Genomic DNA, 20,771 nt, shown 5'->3' on the forward strand with positions numbered 1-20,771 from the left:
AAATTAATGTGTTATTGGAGAGACTGAATTATATCCTAATTCTTCTACACTTGGGGAGGAGGTTGTGGAAGCACAGCACCATTCTTTATTCATTAGCCCACCTACAAAGGGGAGAAAGGAAATTCCTCCAGCTCTCATCAACCAGGTGATGTGATACACTTAAAATTTTAGAAACTCAGCAGCAGCTTGCTGTGTCTTTACAGCTGAAGTAACGTAGGAGTGGTTGTTTTAAACATAGACATTTGTTAAAGGGATAGACTAAAACTGACAGTTTAAGAATGGGTAGAAATAGAATAACAAGATGAGTAAGAATGGATGTGATGCACTTAATTAAAGGATGACATAACGCTGTGGGGGTTTGGAGTTCACCCTGAAGGACTGTCATAAACCTCCTGCATTGTGCCCAACCTTTAGATCCTATTTGTTGCTAAGCAGTTGAGTCTATTTAGACAGGTGGCGAGGTACTGCTCCATCAGGGACACCGAAGGGCAGTTTCCTGGTCTGACTCTGCTCGGCAGCAGGCTTTCCTCAGCACTCTCAGATGCGTTTTCTTCCCCAAAATAACACCATCTATGAAAGCTTGGAGAGGTGCAGACAAGGCATAAGCAAAGAAAAGGCAGATAAAAGTAGGTGCTTGCTATTCACTCGGCAAATCTCATATTTGTGGGTTACGGAAGGAAAATAGCCAAAGGAAGGCCCTCTACCATCCGGGCAAGAACTGAGGTACAGTGGGGCAGGGAAATTCGTGTTTGTCACCTTCGAGTTATGAACGCAAAGACAGCTCCCCGTACAAGCATTGGTGGTTCAGTGGTAGAATTCTCGCCTGCCACGCGGGAGGCCCGGGTTCGATTCCCGGCCAATGCAGTTGCTCTTTTCTCGCTGCCTTTTTAATTTTTTTTCGTCGCTGCTTTTTTAGCATTTAGAACCAAACCAGCTCTTCGCTTTTAATAATAACGCCCAAACAGACACCAACTCCTTGTCGGTCCGGCTGCGCGGACCTTCTCCCCCATCCCACCAGGCTGGAAGTGACGCAGCCGGATTTGCCTTCAAAAATTGCCGGCGGCGGCGGCGGGAGGAGGCGGCGGGCAGGGCCGGGGCGGGGCCAGCGCCGCTGCGGGAGGAAGGGGGCGGAAGAAGTGCAGGGGTCGTGGCTGGTGCTGCCAGGAGCTGCCGCGGGTGCGAGCTCGGGACAGGAGTAAGTGAGCGGGAGGGGTCGGGCCCGGGCTGCCGGGACAGACGGGCCCCTAGGAGCTGCCGCGGGTGCGAGCTCGGGACAGGAGTAAGTGAGCGGGAGGGACCCGCGGGGTCGGGCCCGGGCTGCCGGGACAGGCGGGCCCCCGACGAGGGGCGACGGTCGCGCCCCGCGTGGCGGGGCCACCCTGAGGGTTCCCGGGCACGGGCGGGCTCCGGCTGCTCTGCCCCGCGGCCGGAGGGCGAGGGGCCACGGGGGTTGCTGTCGCGACTGCCGTGACCACGGAGCTCATGATGCCGGAGCTGTGGCTCACACGTGCTGGGCGCCGCACGGGGCAGCGCCGTCGGGGCTGCCGCTGCCCGCAGGTGCGCGGCCGGCGCGGAGGGCCAGCAGCCCGCCCGGCTGGGCTCCTGCCGGCCCAGCACGGAGCGCTGCTTCCCAGCCTGCCTGCACCCTCCACCTGCTTTGTTGTTTTGGGGTTTTGTTAGCGTGCAGTAATGTGCGATGATGCAAGTTTTCTCTCCAGAGAGAGAGAAGCTGCAGGCAGCGATTTCAGATATCTGTGCAGCCGGGGACCTCTCTAAACTGCCAGAGAAATTTGTTAATTTAACATTGATCGTTAAAAAGAATGCCAGCCCTCATGAAGTGGGGAGAAAGCAGCCTGCTTAGTAAAGCCTTCTGAAAGGCTTAGCCTGGAAAACATAAAATCACATGCCACCAGTGTATCTCTACCTAATGATTAATTTTTGTAAAGTTTTTTATTTTCCAGCCATGCTTATGTTTGTGGCTGCTGGTGGTGGTTTTTCTTCTGCTAACCATTACTGTTAAATACGGCAACTGCATGAGAACCATTTTGTTTAGTGTCCAGTAAGCCTGGCAGCTCTCCTTCCCAAGTAATGAGCACAGCCACTTGTTGATCCCAAGTGTTGCATGCCATGGATGTTATGAAGAAGAGTATTAAAGGTGGAAGGCTGCAGACCATTGTGTCACCAGCAAAAACTGATTCCTGAAAGCTGTTACTTTGGGGTGTTCTTTTCTCATCTAGCTTGCCAAGAGAACTTTGCAAATATTACAGGGTTGCTTTGATGTCAGAGCCTGTATAGCAGGCTGAAATAATGGAAACATGTGTGCTCTGCCAAAATTCAGGCTCTAGCTTAGTCCAGACATTAAGGTTGGAGTGAAGAACTCCTTGAAAGTATTTTCCATGTATGGTTTGCACCTTGCAGTCAGCAGGTCCACCATGGTAATTGACACACTATCAATCAATCTCTTCTTTTATTTTTTTAAGTTTGGGGGACTTCTTTGTGTTACAGGATTGATGCAGTGTTCCTGGATTCTAACGTGTGACTGTGAGCAGAAATTACTTACAGTCATTTTCACTGATGATTTCTTGAAGTTATTATGGAAAATATGAAGTATCCTCTGGGTTTTCTTGATAATGGTTAGGCTGGTATCTTTCAAATTAAATAAGTTTCAAAACTTCATTCTCATAAGCCGTAGGGATATTGAACTTTTGTTAGGTTCAACCCTTGCTGAGCTTGGCTGTTCTATACTCCAGAAGTATTTTAGGTGCTTGGAGCAAATGATAAAATGTATTTTGTAACTAGAGGTGGGTTTATTTCAGGGAACCATATATACCCACAGCTGGTGTGAAGAGTGATTATTCTTTGTGTGAAGTGTGTGTGTTTGTACACAGTGAAGAATTAAACTTGCAAGACAAAGTGCTTAGGTTATTTTCCTTATATCCTGTTCACTGCAAACTTTATGAGCTCTTCACTGTTTCAGTGGCTGCTGGAACATAGATAACTTCACTGGTCATGATTCATGGAAAGGTTGTGGCTGATAAGTGCAGACCTGCTGCTTTGACATCCTGTTACGTGATAGCACTAAGTATTTGTAAACACCTGTGACATTGCTAAGTATTTGTAAATACTTTAAAAGCTATTAAGTAGTGCAGGATTAGTTTTGTGAGAGTTTTAATCCCTTCAGTTCTGGTTTAACTCTGGATTCATGTGTAGTCATGCCTCTCTCATGTTCTCCACCCTGCTGAGCTGCCCCAGTGTATTGTCACCTTCTGCCACAAACTCCAGTCTACCTTCAGATTAGTACTGTAACTCTTCTTTTTCCTCCTTAGAGCTGCTTTACCATCTTCACTTACAAGTGCAGCAGACCCATGGACTCTCATTAGTGGATCAGCTCTGACACTGCTTGATGTTGTGGCAGCAGCAGTGGCATGTCCAGACATAAGCAGAGCCAGCTGCTTTTTCTGCCTCTCTTGTACTCAAGAGCCTTGTATTTGGAAGCCACTTCAAGCTCTTTTGCTCTCATGAGTCAAGATGAAGCAACAGATTAAATTTGTTTTCTAGTTTAAACCAAATTATTCTGTGTTTTCAATAGCACTAATGACACAGGTAGATTCCAATAGCATTATAAGCTTGACTGAACACCTTCTTTTTTTTTTTTCTTCCCATGAGTTGCTGGCTTAGTCTGCTTACATGTCTGTTTCTGCTTTCTGTCCTTACATTCTCTGCCCTTTCTAACCTGAAAATGTCCTTGACTCTTTTATTATGTGTAGTGCTATACTTTTGGTCCCAAGCTTTCATATGTTTCTGCTTTCTGTCCTTACATTCTCTACCCTTTCTAACCTGAAAATGTGCTTGACTTTTATTATGTGTAGTGCTATACTTTTGGTCCCAAGCTTTCATATGTTTCTGACTTAGCCTCCTTAGTTTTGTTGTTGTTTATTTTTTTCTCATTCTAGTTATTTTCACATTTCCAGATGAAAACTATTCTTATAACTTTATTTTTTCTTTTTCTGTATACATAAAGTTACTTTTCTGCTTGGATTGCTCTACAGCATTCAGTGAAAAAAGTTACCTCTAACTTCCCTCTGTATTTAAAAGTCTAGTTTGGTTTTAGTAACTTGCTATTACTTGATTTTTAAAATGTCTATTAGCACCTTGCTCAACTTGTGACTTCAGCGGTGTTAGTCATCGGTTTGAATTCTCAGGACAGGCAAACAGGTGTATCTGGTAGGATGAGCAGGAGTGGAAAAGCTCGCTCCTAAATACAGCAGGGAAAACTCTTAACATCTGTGTGATGTTAACAGCAGTTGACAAACATCTTCAGGCCCTTTCTCCTGAGGTTAAAACCAACAAAACTCCCAAGCCAAACCGTGTCTCCAAAGCCTAATTAGCTTGGGAGGTGTTAATCTTGTAGTTGGTGGTCACATTAGCTGTATCAGCTTGTAGACATCGTGGCCAGCTGGGCGAGTGTCTGGAGCGAGATTACACAGTGTCACAGGTTCTGTGATAGCAGGTTCCCTGCTCGCCCAGGCTCCCCTCTGCAGGGGTGGCTCTGGGCTCTCAGAGACCTGTCTGCAGCTCCACTGCTGCCAGAGTTGTGCTCTTCTGCACTGAAAGTCTTGACAGCAGCTGTTTGCTCTAATGGAAGCTGGGGAAGGAAGAGGAAGGAAGCAAATAAAGAAGAGGATGTTGGCTCAGGAATGCCTGAGCTGTTTTTCTGTGGGTGGAACTACTTGGGAAGGGGACAGAGAAAGGAGTGAAAGCCCTAAAATGTTTGATTTGTACTTAGCAGCCCCTCTACAATGGAGGGCTCACATTTTAGCAATAGGTTGGCAGGTGTGTGCAAAGAGTGGCTTCTGAAACCTCTGATAATGTGTCTGAGCTTGACCCTGACCTGGTCCTGAAATATATTCAGCCCTAAGTCTGTTTATTGCGCATGTGAATTTAGTGCCTCTTACATTCTTTAAATAGTTGATCTGTATCAAGTATGCTTCATCCCAGGGCTTAGCTGGAGTTGCTTGTCTGCAATTGCTTCTTCCTGGCACTGGGTGCAGGTACCAAAATGAGAGCAGGATGACTCTCTTGCAGGTGTGGTTTTTTGCTGATTTTAATGTTTTCTGTGGTTAGGAAATTATGAGGAGAGTGGGGAGATTCTTGGTGTATAAGAGACAAGAAAAGCAGAGGCAGAACAAGTGTCTTAGAGAAGAAGGGGCTGGGGTGTATAAGACACTGACAATAATGTGGGACAGCTGGACAGTGGTACTGTAAAGATTGAGTCTGCTTCTACTGTACTTATATAAGTAATACTTCTGTGCTATTCTAATCTAAAAGTGCAGATTCTGTTGGGGCTGCAAAGTGGAAGTAGTCAGACTATGATGTTTGCTCCAAAAAACCACAAACAAGCACCACTGACAGGGAAAACCAGCATGGTTTGAAAAATGCATTAAATGAAGTGGGTAGTTACATACTAAATGTTTATTTGTGGCTTTTGCTTACTTTTCAGTGATAACTTAAGCAGCCTTGATGTTTTCCAGGGGTTTCTTTGTAGTTGTAAGAATGAAGGTGATAGCAGGGTATGGAAGGTAGATATTTGTTTCAAAGAAAAATTAAATAAAATTGTAAAAGCAAGCTAATGGAAAAATAGTGTTTTCCACAAGGCAAAATCAGACCATTAAAACTCACGTGCACGGAATGTAAAGGTGAAAAAAAAATTAATGAAACATAATGCATTAGGAGGAAGGGCTTTGATTTCTTGCTTGTTTGGTGTTTTTTTTAAACCACACAAGACAGGCTAGGCACAGTAAAATATTAATTTATCTTACAGTAGCCTAAAGAGGTAAGGAAAGTATGCAACTTTGTATTACACAGTATTACAATTGTGATTTGTAATAATGCATTTAAATCTGCATATCTTATATGGGCTTTTTGACAGAATCTCCATGACGAAACAAAGCTGTGAAGTGAAAAGCTTAATTTCTACTAATAGAATATAAATTTTCTTTTTATATGTATGACATTCATTTTAGGACATTTTTTTTTGAAACCAGTCTTTTCTCAGCTTCTATGTTTTGATATGCCAAACGAGGTAATAAGCATATGAAAATACTTGGAAAAAGTTGTTTCAATCATCGGTTGGTTTTTTACTTCCTTAATATTTCTTATTTTTTTTCAGCTTCATGTTGAACATGAGCCTTGTTATGATCATTGAGAATGTGAAGCTGGCCCGTGAATATGCCTTACTGGGGAACTATGACTCTGCAATGGTCTACTACCAGGGAGTTCTTGACCAGATGAATAAGTATCTGTACTCTGTGAGAGATACCTATCTGCAACAGAAATGGCAGCAGGTAAATGGCAATTCTTGCTATTTCAATGCTTTTCCCTCAAAATGTCCCTGAAAAAGTGCCATAAAAAGACTTACCCCGTTCTCTCATAAACTAGTGTTGTTATTTATAGGCTTCTTTTTTGTTATATAGACTTGTTTAAGTCATCTTTATGGCTTTTGTCTGACAGTGGCAGAACAGTCAGTGGAACGTGGCTCTGAGGAGCAAGTGAAATGTCTGCCCTAACAGCTGTGCTGATGAGTATGCCTGTTACGCTCAAGTTTTTTAGACTGGTGTCTTTAGGGTCTTATTTCCCTCAGTGTTTAAGTGGGACTAACATTGTCCTTAGCAGTAAGTTGATAATTTGTCCTCAACCAAAACCCTCTGGTTTTTTATTGATATTCTGCCTATTAGGTTGATACTTGTGATGTCTAGTCTGTTAGGTTCTGTTGTACCTGTTTAATCTGCAAAATTTTTCAAAAGTCTCTTTGATATTAAATCCAAAATCTCTTTGTTCTTTAAAAGTGCTGAGGAAGGCAGAAAAACCTTCTTAATATCTAATGTGCATAATTCTTGTTTATTGAAGTAGAATTAGGTAGCTCATTAAACCTGTGGAATCCATCCAGGCATTTCATGGGCTTGAAGAGAGGACTGTTACAAACCTATTTCCAATGTGCTTAATCTACCTTTTTTTTTTTTTTTAAATCAGGTTTGGCAGGAGATAAGTGTGGAAGCTAAGCATGTGAAAGATATAATGAAAACACTGGAGAGTTTTAAACTAGACAATACTCCATTGAAAGCCTCACAACAAGAATTACCAGCTCACGATGCAGAAGTCTGGTCTTTGCCAGTACCTGCTGAACGTAGGTAAGAGGAAACCTGAAGACCTAAATTAATATTTATCAGGACAAAGTGTGCTTGGACTTCAGCCTGTTGTGGTGTAATTTTTGTTCTTGAGCTTAGCTGTGTAACACTCACACCAGCAGCTTGACACCATTTGTGGTGAAGGAGGTGTCAGGTGAATCTTCTGGAGGTTTTGTCTTACATAGTCCTGACTCATGTCAAGGGTCTTCCCCCCACACACTGTTTCCCGAGTTGTTTGGTTTTTGGTTTTGAGTTTTTATTTCACTTTTGTCTCTGTTGGCGTTAATTAGCTGCTTCAGGATGCTAAAGACATGGTTCTGTGTGTCTAGTGGTTTTTGTTTGGTTTTCTTTGCCTTTTTTCTTGGGTAGCTGTCTGACCTGGTTCACTGGAGGTTCTAACACGTGCCAGTGGTAGCATGAAGGAGGGGACAGGAGTATGTGCAAAGCAGACACAGAGCTGTGCATTTTGACAGAAAGTGGCTGTTAGATTACTTTGTATTGTCAAATTATTGTTTGCTTTTTAATTTTTCATGAGCTCCGTATTACTTCTACTGATGACATATACAAAGCAAGGCCTTTGTTTTAAGCAGGTGGACCCTGAGCTTGTGGCACAAGGAAAATGGATTTTTAGTCACTCTCTAAAAATACCTGTCTTGTTTCTGACATACAGATTTTTATCTTGAGCCAAATGGTTTTTCAGTTTGTAACCAGTTGATTTGGTTATGTGGTGCTCACCAGTGGCTTTACACTGAGGCTTTTTGCATATGTTACAACTAATTAGACCTTCGCCAGGACCCAGGAAGCGTCAGTCTGTTCCGTGCAGTGATTGCAGAGGGCACAATAACCGCGTGAGTGCGGCTGGCAGGGGCTCGCACCGTCCCTCCTCTCGGAACCCCAGCGATAAAGGGAAGGCAGTCCGCAGCCGGGAAAAAAAGGATCAGCAAAATAAAGGAAAAGAGGAAAAGGTAAACTTGAAAACAGCTTCACGGAGTTGAGATACTCAGTTGTGCTTTCTTACTACTGTGTTATGAAATGACATGCCTATAAAATGTTTCTTCCGTTCATGTCAGCGTGCAGATTTGAATCTCACCTTGTAAGGTGTCTTTTCTTTGTGCACAATGTTGGTTATGGATTAATTAAAAACAAGCAATCGCTCTGGGAAGTTGGGATCTGGTAAATATATCTGAAGGTCTGTGCCAAGAGGGTATTTCCAGGCTCTTCTTGGTGGTGCCAAGCAATAGGACAAGAGGCAGCAGGCAGAAACAGATGCGTAGGCAGTGCCACCTGAACATGAGGAAGGACTTTTTTACTGTATGGGTAACCACACACTGGAAAATTGTCCAGAGAGGCTGTATCTCACTGAGAGATACTTGAGTATTGTCTGGACACAATTCTGTGCCATATGCTCTGGGGTGATGCTGCTCATCCAGGAAGGTTGGACCAGATGACCCACTGTGGTCTCTTCCAGCCTGACCCATTCTGTGATTCAGTGACATGTTTACAGCAGCTTGAAGGCAGTTGTTTAAAATGATACCACTGAATTTCTGAAGCAGAGCCCAGTGGAGCTCATTCACATGGAATGTCCTTGTGGCATAATTACTTTTTGAGTATAATTTAAACCAAGATTGACTTGCTTCTTCTAAAGCATATCAAGATTTACTTAATCCTTAAATGAGACCCTTGCCTTTTTTTTTTCTTTTTTTTTTCTTTTGAGATATGTTGCCAGCTCCATGCCCTCTTCAGTTGTAAATGAACAAAACCCCAGCATACTTGAGCTATTATCTCTTCTTGGCAATCAGAGTGCTTTAATTTTTCCTTTGTGCTCTGGTCTCCATAAATTTAGCAGTTGACCAAGGTAAGAGACCATACAGGAAACAGCAGATTCATAGTTTTCCAGGGTCTAAATAAATCAAATATCCATGCAATAGTTTGTTAGCTTCAGCAGCCTTCAGTTGTGGCAAGGTGTCATGGCCTGTGGAGGTAGTATAATCTACAAGGGTGGAATTTAGCTGTGTAAGCTACTACTTCTAATAGAAGCTAAATTAGATTGCCTTTGAGTGATAATCCTCTCTCCATCAGAATATACCCACAGAGAGACAGGAGAGGTCTCTTTTTCTCTTTTACAGTTGTTCTGTCATCACCAGTGCTTGCTGTTAAATGTATAAAACCAGGGTATGTCTAGTGCATTTTATTTCCTTTCAGTTGCATGGTCTCTGTTGTTTGAGCCCTTTCAACTATGTGGCTTCTTTGCTTTGACTCTGCTGCAGAGCTGCTTCTCTGCTGTTCATGTCCATGCTACTGTATCAGTTAATTAGCTCTGGTTTTACCCCTGTGGTCTCCCTGCAGATCACCATTCTCATTCTACATAGGCAAGTCATGCTTAATTTTTATTTATTTTTTTTGTGTCCCACATACATGGTATATTTGTGACACTTAGAGAATTTGGGATACTCTCAGTGTGACACTTTGTGGTCCAGTCTTACACATAATTTTCCCCTGCTGTGTCTCAGATAGTTTCAGATTTCTGTGGGAGAAGAGGCAGAAGCTGTTACACTGGGATAGGTGCATGCAGTTTTCATTAGGTACCAAAACAAAGAAACTGCATAAGTACAACATGCTGGCTTTGGGGAGAAGGAAATGGAGCCAGGGCAGTACAGAAATCTGGGTGAAACACACAAATCCATCCTGCAGTGCAGCTGTAATATGGATGCTTCATGATTTTCATGCTGGTTTATGTTGCCATCTTCTAAAAATATGATGCTGTTGTGGACTTGTGGTTAAATTCATTAGTAGCATGACCGTTTTATGTATTTACATTGTTATATCCTTTATATGTAGAACAAATCCACATCTGAGATTTCAGAGTCTGAACCAAAGAAATTTGATAGTACTGGATATGACAAAGATTTAGTAGAAGCTTTGGAAAGAGATATAATTTCTCAGAATCCCAACATCCGATGGTAAGTTTGAGTACTGCTGCTAGTCTCTTCAGCTCTTTCTGTTTCCTATCACATGACATGACAAGAATTAAGTATTTTAACATATAAAAAAGTATTTTACATATGAAAAGTACATACAGGTTTTCCTTACTGCCTTTAAATAGGCAACCAAACTTTTTAGATAGTAAAATACTTCTAGAGCTCAAAAATTTTTTTTTCCACGCATAGATTCATAGAATAGTTTGGGCTGGGTGGACCTTTAAAGATCAGCTAAAGCAGTCCCCTGCCATGGTAGGGACATCTTTCTCTAAATCAGGTTGCCTAAAGTCCTGTCCAACTTGGCAATACAAAGCTTCTCAAAATTTTCTGAGAGTCTTAAGATCAATTTTTGAGATACTTTTTTGCAGTGTAAAAGTTTCTAATTTCTGTCAGTGTCTCTTCATTTGAAAATCTGTTTTGCTACTCTGGGGCATATCAAGACAGAAAACTGATTAGCAAAGATGTCAATATAGGAACCCTTTGAAATGTTGCTGGATGTAATGTGGCCACTAATGTAAAATATAATCCTTTGCCAATACCTTTACATAAACATGTTAAATATTAAACCTTATATAAAGGTTGTTTTGTGTTCCAAATATTTCCAAGCTTAGGTGGTTTTGTGAGGATTAAATGAGCAAAATTCTTCTGGCAAATAAAGTAGGCTTTAAAAAAAAAACAGTCCCACAAAATACTTTGTATGCATGCAACTGCCTTGTATTTCAGTTTAATATTTAAATGTATGTTTCGGTTTTTATACTGAATCTTAAATTATGACTTCAGATTTTAAACTAGTTCTTCATGTAGATGTGTTTTGAAACCAAAATGTTATTGGGCACATGCTGATAAGAGTGATGCCCTAAAAGTTACTTTCAAGTAAATAAGACCAGCCTATAAGGTATCTAAGAATTAATACTTTCATAACTCTATAAAATAATTCTAAAAATTCTGTTTAATTTGCTCCATTTACTGGTCTTCAGCAGGTTGTTCTTGTAATAATGAAAGATGGTATTTAAGTTTCAGGGACATCCAACCGCTCAGCAAAACAAGAAAGCATAGTTGGTAGTTAGCCTAAGTTTAACCAGCCTGCTTTCTTCTGCTTGTCTTTCTCTGAATACTGACAGTGGTGCCCTGCCAGGCAGATGTCAACTGTAGCCATTACAGGTTTTTGCCATTAGAATGTAAATAATTCAGGAAAATTAATTAGGTTGATGGGAAAACCAATGTGTAGCAATAAGTTTAATTGTGCAGTTTTTTGAGCTGTAGAGTGATTCTTTTGCTTGCTGTCTGAATCTCTCAAACAACTTTCTATTTCTTGTCAGGGATGACATTGCTGATTTAGTAGAAGCCAAAAAGCTGCTTAAGGAAGCTGTAGTTTTACCAATGTGGATGCCAGAGTTCTTCAAGGGGATTAGAAGACCATGGAAGGTATGAAAAAATCTGTTCCTGTGCTCATAAGTAGGATTTTGAGATTGGATTTTGGCAGAACAAGAAATTTCAAATGTTTTACAGTTTAAATAAATTCTTCCTGCATTTTAGTAACAAGATTTATTGTATATAACAACAAAATAAAGATGTCAGCCAGATACCTGCACACTGTCTTCAGCTAGGTGTTTGCAAGTAAGCAATGACATGAATTACTTACCTTTTAATTACTTTTCAAGGGAAAATTTGCATCCAGTAGTTTACTATTACACTAAACAAACTCTAAAATTCTCTGTTTTGATTCTTGTCCTAAAGGTGGTTCTTTTTCATTTTTATAGGGTGTGCTGATGGTTGGTCCTCCTGGTACTGGAAAGACCCTCCTAGCAAAAGCTGTAGCCACTGAATGCAAGACAACTTTTTTCAACGTTTCTTCTTCCACACTTACCTCAAAATACAGAGGAGAATCTGAGAAACTTGTTCGTCTGCTGTTTGAAATGGTGATTTAAGTTTCTGAACATGAATAGGGAGATAATGAAGTAGAATCACCTCTGGAACAGTGAAACCTTACCAAGGTTTCAAACTTACAGCATATATAAACAGCTCTCCAAGCTTTGAATGCTTGGGGCATTTCTGGTTTACCCATTTGCATTTCAAGATTATTCCTAAATGGATTTGTAAAAGCTGAAAAATAGGTCATCTTTTATTTTCAGGGTTAGCTTGCTACATTAGAGGTAGCTCACTGTAAGCTGGTGAGTGCTGCAGAACGTACTTGAATGGAAATCTAGGGATGGAATTAATTGCTTTCTGGGTGAGAACCCTATTTAGGTTGTGTGCTTTGTTGTTTTTGTGGGTGGTTTTTTGTTTGTGGCCTTTAAAAGAAGTGGCCTCCCAAACTGTAGTTGGCTTCATGTAGAGCACATAATACTTGAAATGGGCTCAGAAAATAGTTGTGGTTTTTTTTTTTCCCATGTCTTACCAGGTGTTGTGCAGTGTTTGCTAAGGTGCCTACTACTGAAGGGGACAGCAGAGTTGCAATTACAGTAATCAGAAAAGGCAGGAAGTAAAAGATCTTTTACATTACAGTTTGTTAGGCAGGATACCAGCTCATTTAATGTGATTGGTCAGAAATGCAGATAACACAATGCACAGCATGTCAACTGCTCTCATACAATAGCTTTTATTATCCTGGATCCTTGTCTTTAAATGCTCTTGTTTTCAAAAAGGTCACTTATTTTGCAGTTCACCTATCTCTTGGACAGGCTCCATGTCATGATGTCCCAGCTTAACATTCATCCTGGCTTTAACCAAAATACTATTCGAGCAATCTGTGATGACTTTCCAGTTGGAAATGTTACTCCTAATGTGGGAAACTGTGTATAGCTTATGAAATGTTTGTTTTTAGCCCTAACAACTACAGTACTTAGCCAAAAGCCCTTCTACTCAAAGGCTCTGGATGAATGCACAGCTGCTCTGTACCTGAGGGCTGGGGTCCAGGAGAGGAAAGGGTGGGGATCCTTTGATACCTAGGAGCTGGGCTAAATACATCATTACTCTGCTCTGAATATGCTGCTACTTCATAAATGGGAGTGAAATGCTATTTCAGCTTCTGCTTTATCTTTTGCTTTCCTCAGGCTCGATTCTATGCCCCCACAACCATCTTTATTGATGAGATAGACTCCATCTGTAGCCGCAGGGGAACTTCGGAGGAGCACGAAGCCAGCCGACGAGTGAAGGCAGAGCTGCTCGTTCAGATGGATGGTAAGTAACCTGATCCCTGGGAACTGCTGACTGGGGGAAACTTGAGGGACCAAAAAAACAAGGAAAACTTCGTTCTTCAGAAGCAGTTTTTCAAAAGCCTTACAGGAAATGGGTTAAACGCTATAAGTGACATTATTTAACAGTCTTTTGGCCTCTGAGCTATGATCTTGTATTAGTGACCCAGAATAAGGAAGATTCAGTGGAAAATAAAAGAAATTTCAAAAGAGCAACAGGAAAAAAAACCTGCTTCTCTCAGTCTTTGCCTGGCATATCACTCACTTCTTCAAAATTAAGTAAAAAGTGCTTCAAAAGAACTGTTACCTATTTAAACTTCAAAGGCAGCATTGCATTTCACTTCTTTGGGATCTCTTTTTCTCCTAAAAATATAAATAACAAGTGAAGATCTGTTTTATAGAAGTGGTTGAGAGAGTTCTCGTTTTAAAACACTGATTTCACTACAAATGTGGCTAAAATTTCACAAATCAATGAAGTTCAAAAGTAGGTAACAATGCAGAGTTGCTACAGAGGCCTTCATTTTATATTTTGGGGAGCAGAGAGACGGAAAGGAACTACTGAGAAGTGCTAATCTATGGACTGCTTTGTGGTAGAATTCCATAGAAATCAAGATTTGCATATTTATTTCTCCTTTTCTGATGTTGGTACCCTTTTATTTTTGTCTTTAAAGAGCTCTAATACTGTTCTCATATCAAGTATGTACATAATCTGATTTTATTAGTAAGAACTATTTCAATCCTTTTACTTAGGCATTAATAAATTGTGTTTTATAAGCAGACTCTCAGGCAAACTAGGTACAGCAGCTATCCCACAGCCCAATCATGTTGTTCTAACCAAAACCAGTAGGTACAGAGAATAACTGTACTGAACTTTAACAAAATTACCTTCTTCTCCTTCTAGCAGATTCATAGTGGTTAGAAACTTAGGTGTTCTGTCTGTCTCTAAGAAGTTGTGATTTAGTCTACCAAATTTAAACATTCACTTCAGCAGTTTGCACAGTCCACTTGTACATGAGAAACCTTTGGCCTGACTTCAGAAGTGAAGACACCTTGTAGAGGAGTCATGCTGCTTTAGTGTGGCTGTTGGTGAATACTGTGGGGGATGTTGGTTTTTGGTGTGGTGGTGGTGTTGGGCGTTGTTTTGTTTCCTCACAGGCTGCTACAAGATGTTGCTGTGAAAATTGAACCACTGTTGTGGCAGAAGTACAAACAACTCTGCTGTAAAACCATTCTGGCCGTGATAGAGAGGAACTTCCTGGTCTGAGCAGTGCCCTATGCCCCTGCTGCTGTTTAAACCAGGCTTCCATTTATACTTGCAGACTGTCTCAGAGATGAAAAAGTGAACTCTGTTGCACTTCGTGATTGTACTATGCTTGGGCTCGTTAAAGTGCAGTAGAGTACAGTTCTGCTTTAATGCTGCAGAACTGTTTTCTCTGTACATGAAATTTCAAAAAACATATGCATATTTTACCTCTCTTTTCTGCACTGCAGGTGTTGGGGGGGCTACTGAAAATGATGATCCTTCTAAGATGGTCATGGTACTTGCTGCTACTAATTTTCCTTGGGATATTGATGAAGCCCTAAGACGGAGACTAGAAAAGAGAATTTACATTCCTTTACCATCAGGTATGAAGAATTGGGGAGAGGAGTGGTTAAAAATTCTAAAATCTAAACTTTATCAACATTCCTTTCGTTTTGATCACTTGGTTAAAAAATCTAGTTGGTACATGTATGCAAATTCACTTATGGATTCAGGACCAGCTTAAATCTAAACATGAACATTTACCCTTGTAGCAAGTACAGCTTGCTACATCCTTCCCTCTTATCCTCTTTCAATTTATTATTTATCTTCAGAAAGCAAATTGTACAGACTCAATTTTTTTTTTCTGTGATTAGCCAAAGGTAGAGAGGAACTCCTAAAAATAAATCTGCGAGAGCTGGAACTGGCTGATGATGTTGACCTTGCAAATATAGCTGAGAAAATGGAGGGTTATTCAGGTGCAGACATTACCAACGTATGCAGGTAAGCTGACATTGCATGATTTGTGTTACTACTGCTGCAGACTTTGGGAAAACTGTTTGTAAAGCAGTCAGTTTACATGATTAAATTTATTGGATAAAAATGGACTGTAACTTGTCTTTTATGTATGGCTAAAAGGTGAAATACTGCATTAATATGTACCTACATTTCCATTTGAAGAGTAGTTGCTACCTAGTAATCTAAGAGGCTGTGATTTAGGTAAAATTCCACCTTCTTTCATATAGACTAAATTCCATGCATGGGGATTATCCAGAGGATGGTAAGCTTTAACTTGTGGAGTTGCAGTCATTCTGCTTGGGCTGTATGACTTCTGCAGAAATCCATATGTGAGAGGCAACAGTGATAGACACTGGAATAACTAAAGTAAAAACATGGAGTTTTCTTCTCTCATGACATGGAAAAGCTGTAGTCTTGTGTGATGGTACAAGAGCTGTGTACTTATCACATTGATTTTTGTGATGAGACTGACTAAAGTTTTCTGCTACCTCCTTCATTTCCCTGTCTCCTTGGTAGTGTTGGCATACAGTTGTTTGTGGGCCTGTTCTCTAGCCTAGATTCCTGAAATAATTGACTAAAAATATCTTCTAATTCTTCCCTTGTATTTTCTTTGAAAAATTGGAAAGGGATGGAGAGGACTGATCTGTTAAGGGACAAGTTGGTTTGTTTACGTCAAGACTTGCACTGGCACAGCTGTGGCAGTGGCAGCTCTGAGATCTGCAGTACGGGACAGAGAACTGAAGCTGTTTAATATGCTGTTGTCATCTGATCAGCACCTGTAACGCTGCTTTCAGGCTTTGGAGGTAGCACTGAAGTGTGGGAGGGCAAGGCTTGATCTCCTGGCTGTTCCAGCCCGGCTTCTGTGGGCTTTGAGCAGGGTGAGAGAGCTGGAGTGAAAGCACCTCCCGGCCGCTCCCTCAAACGCGGATCTGTTTCTTGCCCAGATTTTTAACGTGGCTCTGCAGACACATGTCAGCACAGCTGGGAGGACAGGTGCTGTGCCACAGGGATGAAAGCAAGCAGCCTGTACACAAAGCTGCCACCAAAGGCTCTGGCAGCAGGGCCACTGCAGGCTGGGCTAAAAGTTCGGAGCCCGAGTAGAGTTTCCTGAACAAACCTTGCGCAGTGTCTGGGAAAAGAATGGTATGGTAGTTGTTCTGAATCTGTGTTGTGGAGATTTGTTGCATTTGTAGGTTTGTGAGATGGATTTCTGGTGTTCTTTTGATCTTTGGTTCTGCTTTGAAAGGAGTTTGTGCTAATAGGTTCGTGTTATATGAAAGAGAGTTTATATGGTCTGCTGCTTTGTGCACTTTAGCTGCAGTTTGTCTCCTTCAGTCTGTTCAGTGTTTGTTGTTTGTAATTAATTTTATGCTGAATATCAATACATTTATTTTAGAAATGAAAATACTTGTAATGTTTTTCAGTGAAATTTGTGTGTATTTGTGCACAATTACTTTTGGTTTAACAAAAACCCCCTTTGTACAAATACTATAAAATAAAAAAAAGGCAAACAGATTAAAAAACAAAAAAGAAACATCTGAATCTTCTATTTGTGGCAGTCTCTGAAGTCATGACTGAGGTGGCAGCAAGCAGAAATCCAGATGAACTGAGATTTGGCTGTACATGGTTTGAAATCACTAAGAAAGTACTTACATTAACTTGTGTATTTACACTTCGTTCATGATGTCTGGAGAAATAGCTCTTGGATATGATGGCTTAATTTACACTGAGACAAAAAGATGTGGATGATTTAAAAGTGCTTTTTTATGGTTCAGGCTCTCAGGATATAAGCAGAGTAAAGTTCAAACCTGTATACTGTGTCAGTCCTTGCTAGTGACACAAGCAAAACATAAGAAAAAGTGGACCAAGAGCTCTGGTTTACCGAAATTACCCTCTTATCTTAAAGAATTTGAAGTGAAGTCCAAAGTTCACTGAGCCAGAGTGAAAACCAGACAGAGGTAATACTACAGTTCCTAGCAGTCAGCATATAACCAGGGGGAAATGAAGGTGAACCTTCATTTTAAAATTCAGTAAATACAAAATGCATCCAAATTGCAGATCAGATGAGAGTATGAACTAACTTTGAATCATTGTTTTGGGTGCACTGTCAATGCTGAAAGGCTTTTAGAACAGAACTGGCCCCTGCTGTATCTTCCAGTGGGTGGCTGCCAGTGTTTTGCACAGAGCTTTGGTGCTTCTTCAGGCACAAAGAGTGCATTTGAGAAAGCACCAGGAGTTCAGTTTGGAATACTGGACTGTCCATAAAATGACTTTACAAAAGGAAGTGGTGGCAGCTGCACTTCAGTTCTGTCAGTGCATTAAGGTATGATGGGCTTGTTGGTTGGCTGGATTGTTTTTGCTGGACTTTTCTGGTTTTTTTAACTGCTGTCTGGAAGCTAATTAGATGCATGGAATGTCCTCTCTTCCCATTGTGTAGCTTATGGTTTACAAATGATGTTGTAACAGTGAAGCGTGGTGATATTTGGTTGAGATGGAGTTCAACAAGGCAATCTTTTGGTTGTTCTAAAATTTTAGTTCCTGTATGAAGAGATTTTACTTTATTAATTAACACTGAGATTAGCCCAGTTAGTCAGAGCATGGTGCTAATAATATCAAGGTTGTGGTTCAGTCCCTGTACAGGCCGTTCATTTAAGAGTTTGACTCGATGATTCTTGTGGGTCCCTTCCAGCTTGGAATATTCTGTGATTCTGTGAATTATTTAGTAAATTCCTGAAGTGTGACAGTTATGGTTTCCTTTAGTGGGAGGGGATGGTACTGAAACAGAATATGCTCAAACCATTTTTCTAAATCCTTCTGGAAGGCAATGTGTAAGTTTTTCTCTCTTTGGAATCTCACCTTCTGACATGGCACAATTTACTATTGTGGTATCACCGAGATGAAAATATTCCATCTTTTTTACTGCTAGACAGATTAACAGCATTTTCTTGTTATTGTAAGATCTATAACAATGAATTAGCAAGAACTTCAGCCTTCCAGTTGTTACCTAATTATCACCTCGCCAGCTCATCACCTGCTGCTGCTACCAGATTTACTGCTGGAAATCTAAATGTAGTCAAACCTAACACTAAAGAAAATTACACGCTTGTAAAAGCAGTCAGTGCTCATTAAGGGCAGAAGTTTGAGCAGCTACAGACAGAACAGATTTTGTTACTTAATATTTAGCTCTTGAGTGTACAGGTTGGAGGTAGATAATGTTGACTCCTCTGTCTTTGAAGTGGGATTCCTGTTCAAACCAGGAAACATTCAAAACACTTCAGCTACTCCTTCTATGTCTAGGAGGAGTGAAATTGTTATTGCATTGTTCCTGTTTAAAAATACTATAAACAGCAGCTACATCATAGGCATGCAGTGTCATCAGCTAAACCAGTTTGTCTTTACCTCTTTTGCCTAGCCTATGAATAGTATCCGGTGAGGATAATGCCATGTTTTAAAAATATGGATAACATGGTATTGTGGCTTGTACAAGCACTTGGAGATCTTCCCATAAAAGTTTACAGTTCTTTATTGAATCTCTTTGAATGTAGCAGCTTAACTGGAATGCCATGTTGAGCCTTTCAAACAACTGAACTCACCATCCTGCATTGAGTAATGATTTTATTTTCTTACCCTCCTGACTAGAGATGCATCACTGATGGCCATGAGGAGGCGTATTGAAGGCTTGACCCCAGAAGAAATCAGAAATCTTCCCCGAGATGAAATGCACATGCCAACAACTATGGAAGACTTTGAAATAGCTTTGAAGAAAGTTTCTAAATCTGTTTCTGCTGCGGACATTGAGAAATACGAGAAATGGATAGTTGAGTTTGGATCCTGTTGAGTTGTGTTCTCTTGAAGAAACCACCTTATGTCTTAAAACAGCTTTAGAAGTAATCGGTGATGTGTCAGTGCACTGCGTGCTCTTTTTAACTTTTGTAATTTAAGAGCAACAAATGTCTAAATAAATTTTTTTTTTAAAATGCAAGTTCTGCATAGCTGTCTTCGAACTAGCTCAGAAATCACATTTTTCTCAAATGCTGATGGTATCTGATTTGATTTTCAGAATTTTAAAATTACTTTAATACTAGGACTCTTTTCATCAGTAGGTACTGTTGAAAAATTGCTTTTGTGTCAATAAACCCCCCAAGCTAGTCCTGCTAAGTGAGTCAGAGGTGTTGAGAACTTGAAAATGGGACAAACAGGATGCAGTTACACAGATAGTTTTAAATCTTAGAGAATTCTACCCTTAAACTGTTGTTCTAGAACCTGTGCAAAGACTGAGATGTGGAACAGCAACCCTCGTGCTGGAACAGTTAATGAAGTTAGTGAAGTTTGAGCAAGAGGTTAAGATCATCACGGGTTTAGTTGTTAAATGATATTAAAATACGTCCAGCTGGTGTAAACTAATTCTGTACAGCCAGCAGTGATGCTGTCACGTGTAGTTTCCTTGTTAGTCGGAGAAATCAAAAGCCTTCTGGCATTAATTCTGCAATAGGTGTTTTTCCCTTGACTGCCTGCAAGCAGCAAAACAGACTGGTGAGTTGGGTCCTGGTTTACAGGGTTATTCTGGTAAGGCAGCATGTGTTGTGTTTGTATTCAGTTTACAGCCCTGACTTTACAATTGACATAAAATCTAAATTCTCATTTTTCATTACTTAACTGCTTCTACATGCCACTTATTATCTGAGTCTGCAGTAACCATCCAGGTAATAATTTTAGATTTTGCTGAACAGTGGTAATTGTAACTAAACCACCTTTAATTTCTATCCATCTTCCACTGTTTGGGAAACACTTCTTCCTGCTAGCTGCTCCCAGTGCAGCCAACTGTAGCTCTGCTTAGGGGTAAACTTTTTCATGTAAACTTTTTCATTTTTCATGAACCAAAGAGGTTTGGACATATTCCAGTTGGTAGATACATGCTGTATGAAGCTGGCTGTGGAATTCCAGCTGTTCATAATGGTAATGCAGAGTTGCAGTCTGAGTTGGAGGCAAGTGCATCTCAAAGACACAGCTGTGTAAATGCCATTATTGTGAGCATCTTGTTCATGTGCCTGAAATTCATTGCTATGGTGCGAGTGACAGCTGGACATGCTGAATAGGGAATTGCAGCAGTGTCAGCAACGAGAGGCTCAAGTTAGACACTGAGATCTTGTGAGAGCTCCTGAATCCCTGGGTGGACCTGGCATGATGAACCCAGAAATGAAAGGAAAAAGTTGAGGTGAGTATACAGGTGTGCACATTTAGAGACTTCCATTTCCAGAATGGAAAACAAATTTATGATTTTTGGATAGTCTTATGTGTCAGAGCTAATAAAAATGTGTAATATTTTGAAGATGTGGGTACTCTTAATACTTACTTTTCTGTTTGTATGTAAGGATGA

At 40.7% G+C, this 20,771-nt stretch overlaps 1 protein-coding gene and 1 non-coding gene across 5 annotated transcripts; both read left to right on the plus strand.

Moving 5' to 3' along the window:
• The first annotated feature begins 793 nt into the window (after positions 1-793).
• TRNAG-GCC lies at positions 794-864 on the plus strand. The gene has a single exon. It is a non-coding gene; the product is annotated as a tRNA-Gly (tRNA).
• Positions 865-1,061: 197 nt separating this feature from the next.
• Positions 1,062-19,376, plus strand: KATNA1 (katanin catalytic subunit A1). 4 transcript variants are annotated; one of them, XM_039707683.1, is made up of 11 exons: positions 1,062-1,195; positions 6,170-6,344; positions 7,030-7,187; positions 7,966-8,149; positions 10,023-10,144; positions 11,482-11,587; positions 11,923-12,081; positions 13,216-13,342; positions 14,848-14,982; positions 15,253-15,379; positions 19,034-19,376. In XM_039707683.1, the coding sequence occupies exons 2-11, from the start codon at positions 6,174-6,176 to the stop codon at positions 19,230-19,232; spliced, it is 1,488 nt and encodes a 495-aa protein (XP_039563617.1). In that variant the 5' UTR covers positions 1,062-1,195; positions 6,170-6,173; the 3' UTR covers positions 19,233-19,376. The 4 variants fall into 4 exon arrangements, with proteins under 4 accessions (XP_039563617.1, XP_039563618.1, XP_039563620.1 ...); XM_039707684.1 differs by lacking the exon at positions 1,062-1,195 and adding an exon at positions 1,253-1,279; XM_039707686.1 differs by lacking the exon at positions 1,062-1,195 and adding an exon at positions 2,524-2,541.
• The last annotated feature ends 1,395 nt before the right edge of the window (positions 19,377-20,771 follow it).

Source organism: Passer montanus, unplaced genomic scaffold, assembly GCF_014805655.1.
Source record: "Passer montanus isolate IOZ18808 unplaced genomic scaffold, ASM1480565v1 scaffold2, whole genome shotgun sequence".
Lineage (NCBI taxonomy): Eukaryota > Metazoa > Chordata > Aves > Passeriformes > Passeridae > Passer > Passer montanus.

What these genes read in the sequence shown, in the direction of transcription:
- KATNA1 (XM_039707683.1), top strand. Translation starts at nt 6,174, where the DNA reads ATGTTGAACATGAGCCTTGTTATGATCATTGAGAATGTGAAGCTGGCC. An exon ending in CAGAATCCCAACATCCGATG is followed by an intron (nt 10,145 to 11,481) that starts GTAAGTTTGAGT and finishes ATTTCTTGTCAG; the next exon opens with GGATGACATTGCTGATTTAG. An exon ending in GACATTACCAACGTATGCAG is followed by an intron (nt 15,380 to 19,033) that starts GTAAGCTGACAT and finishes CCTCCTGACTAG; the next exon opens with AGATGCATCACTGATGGCCA.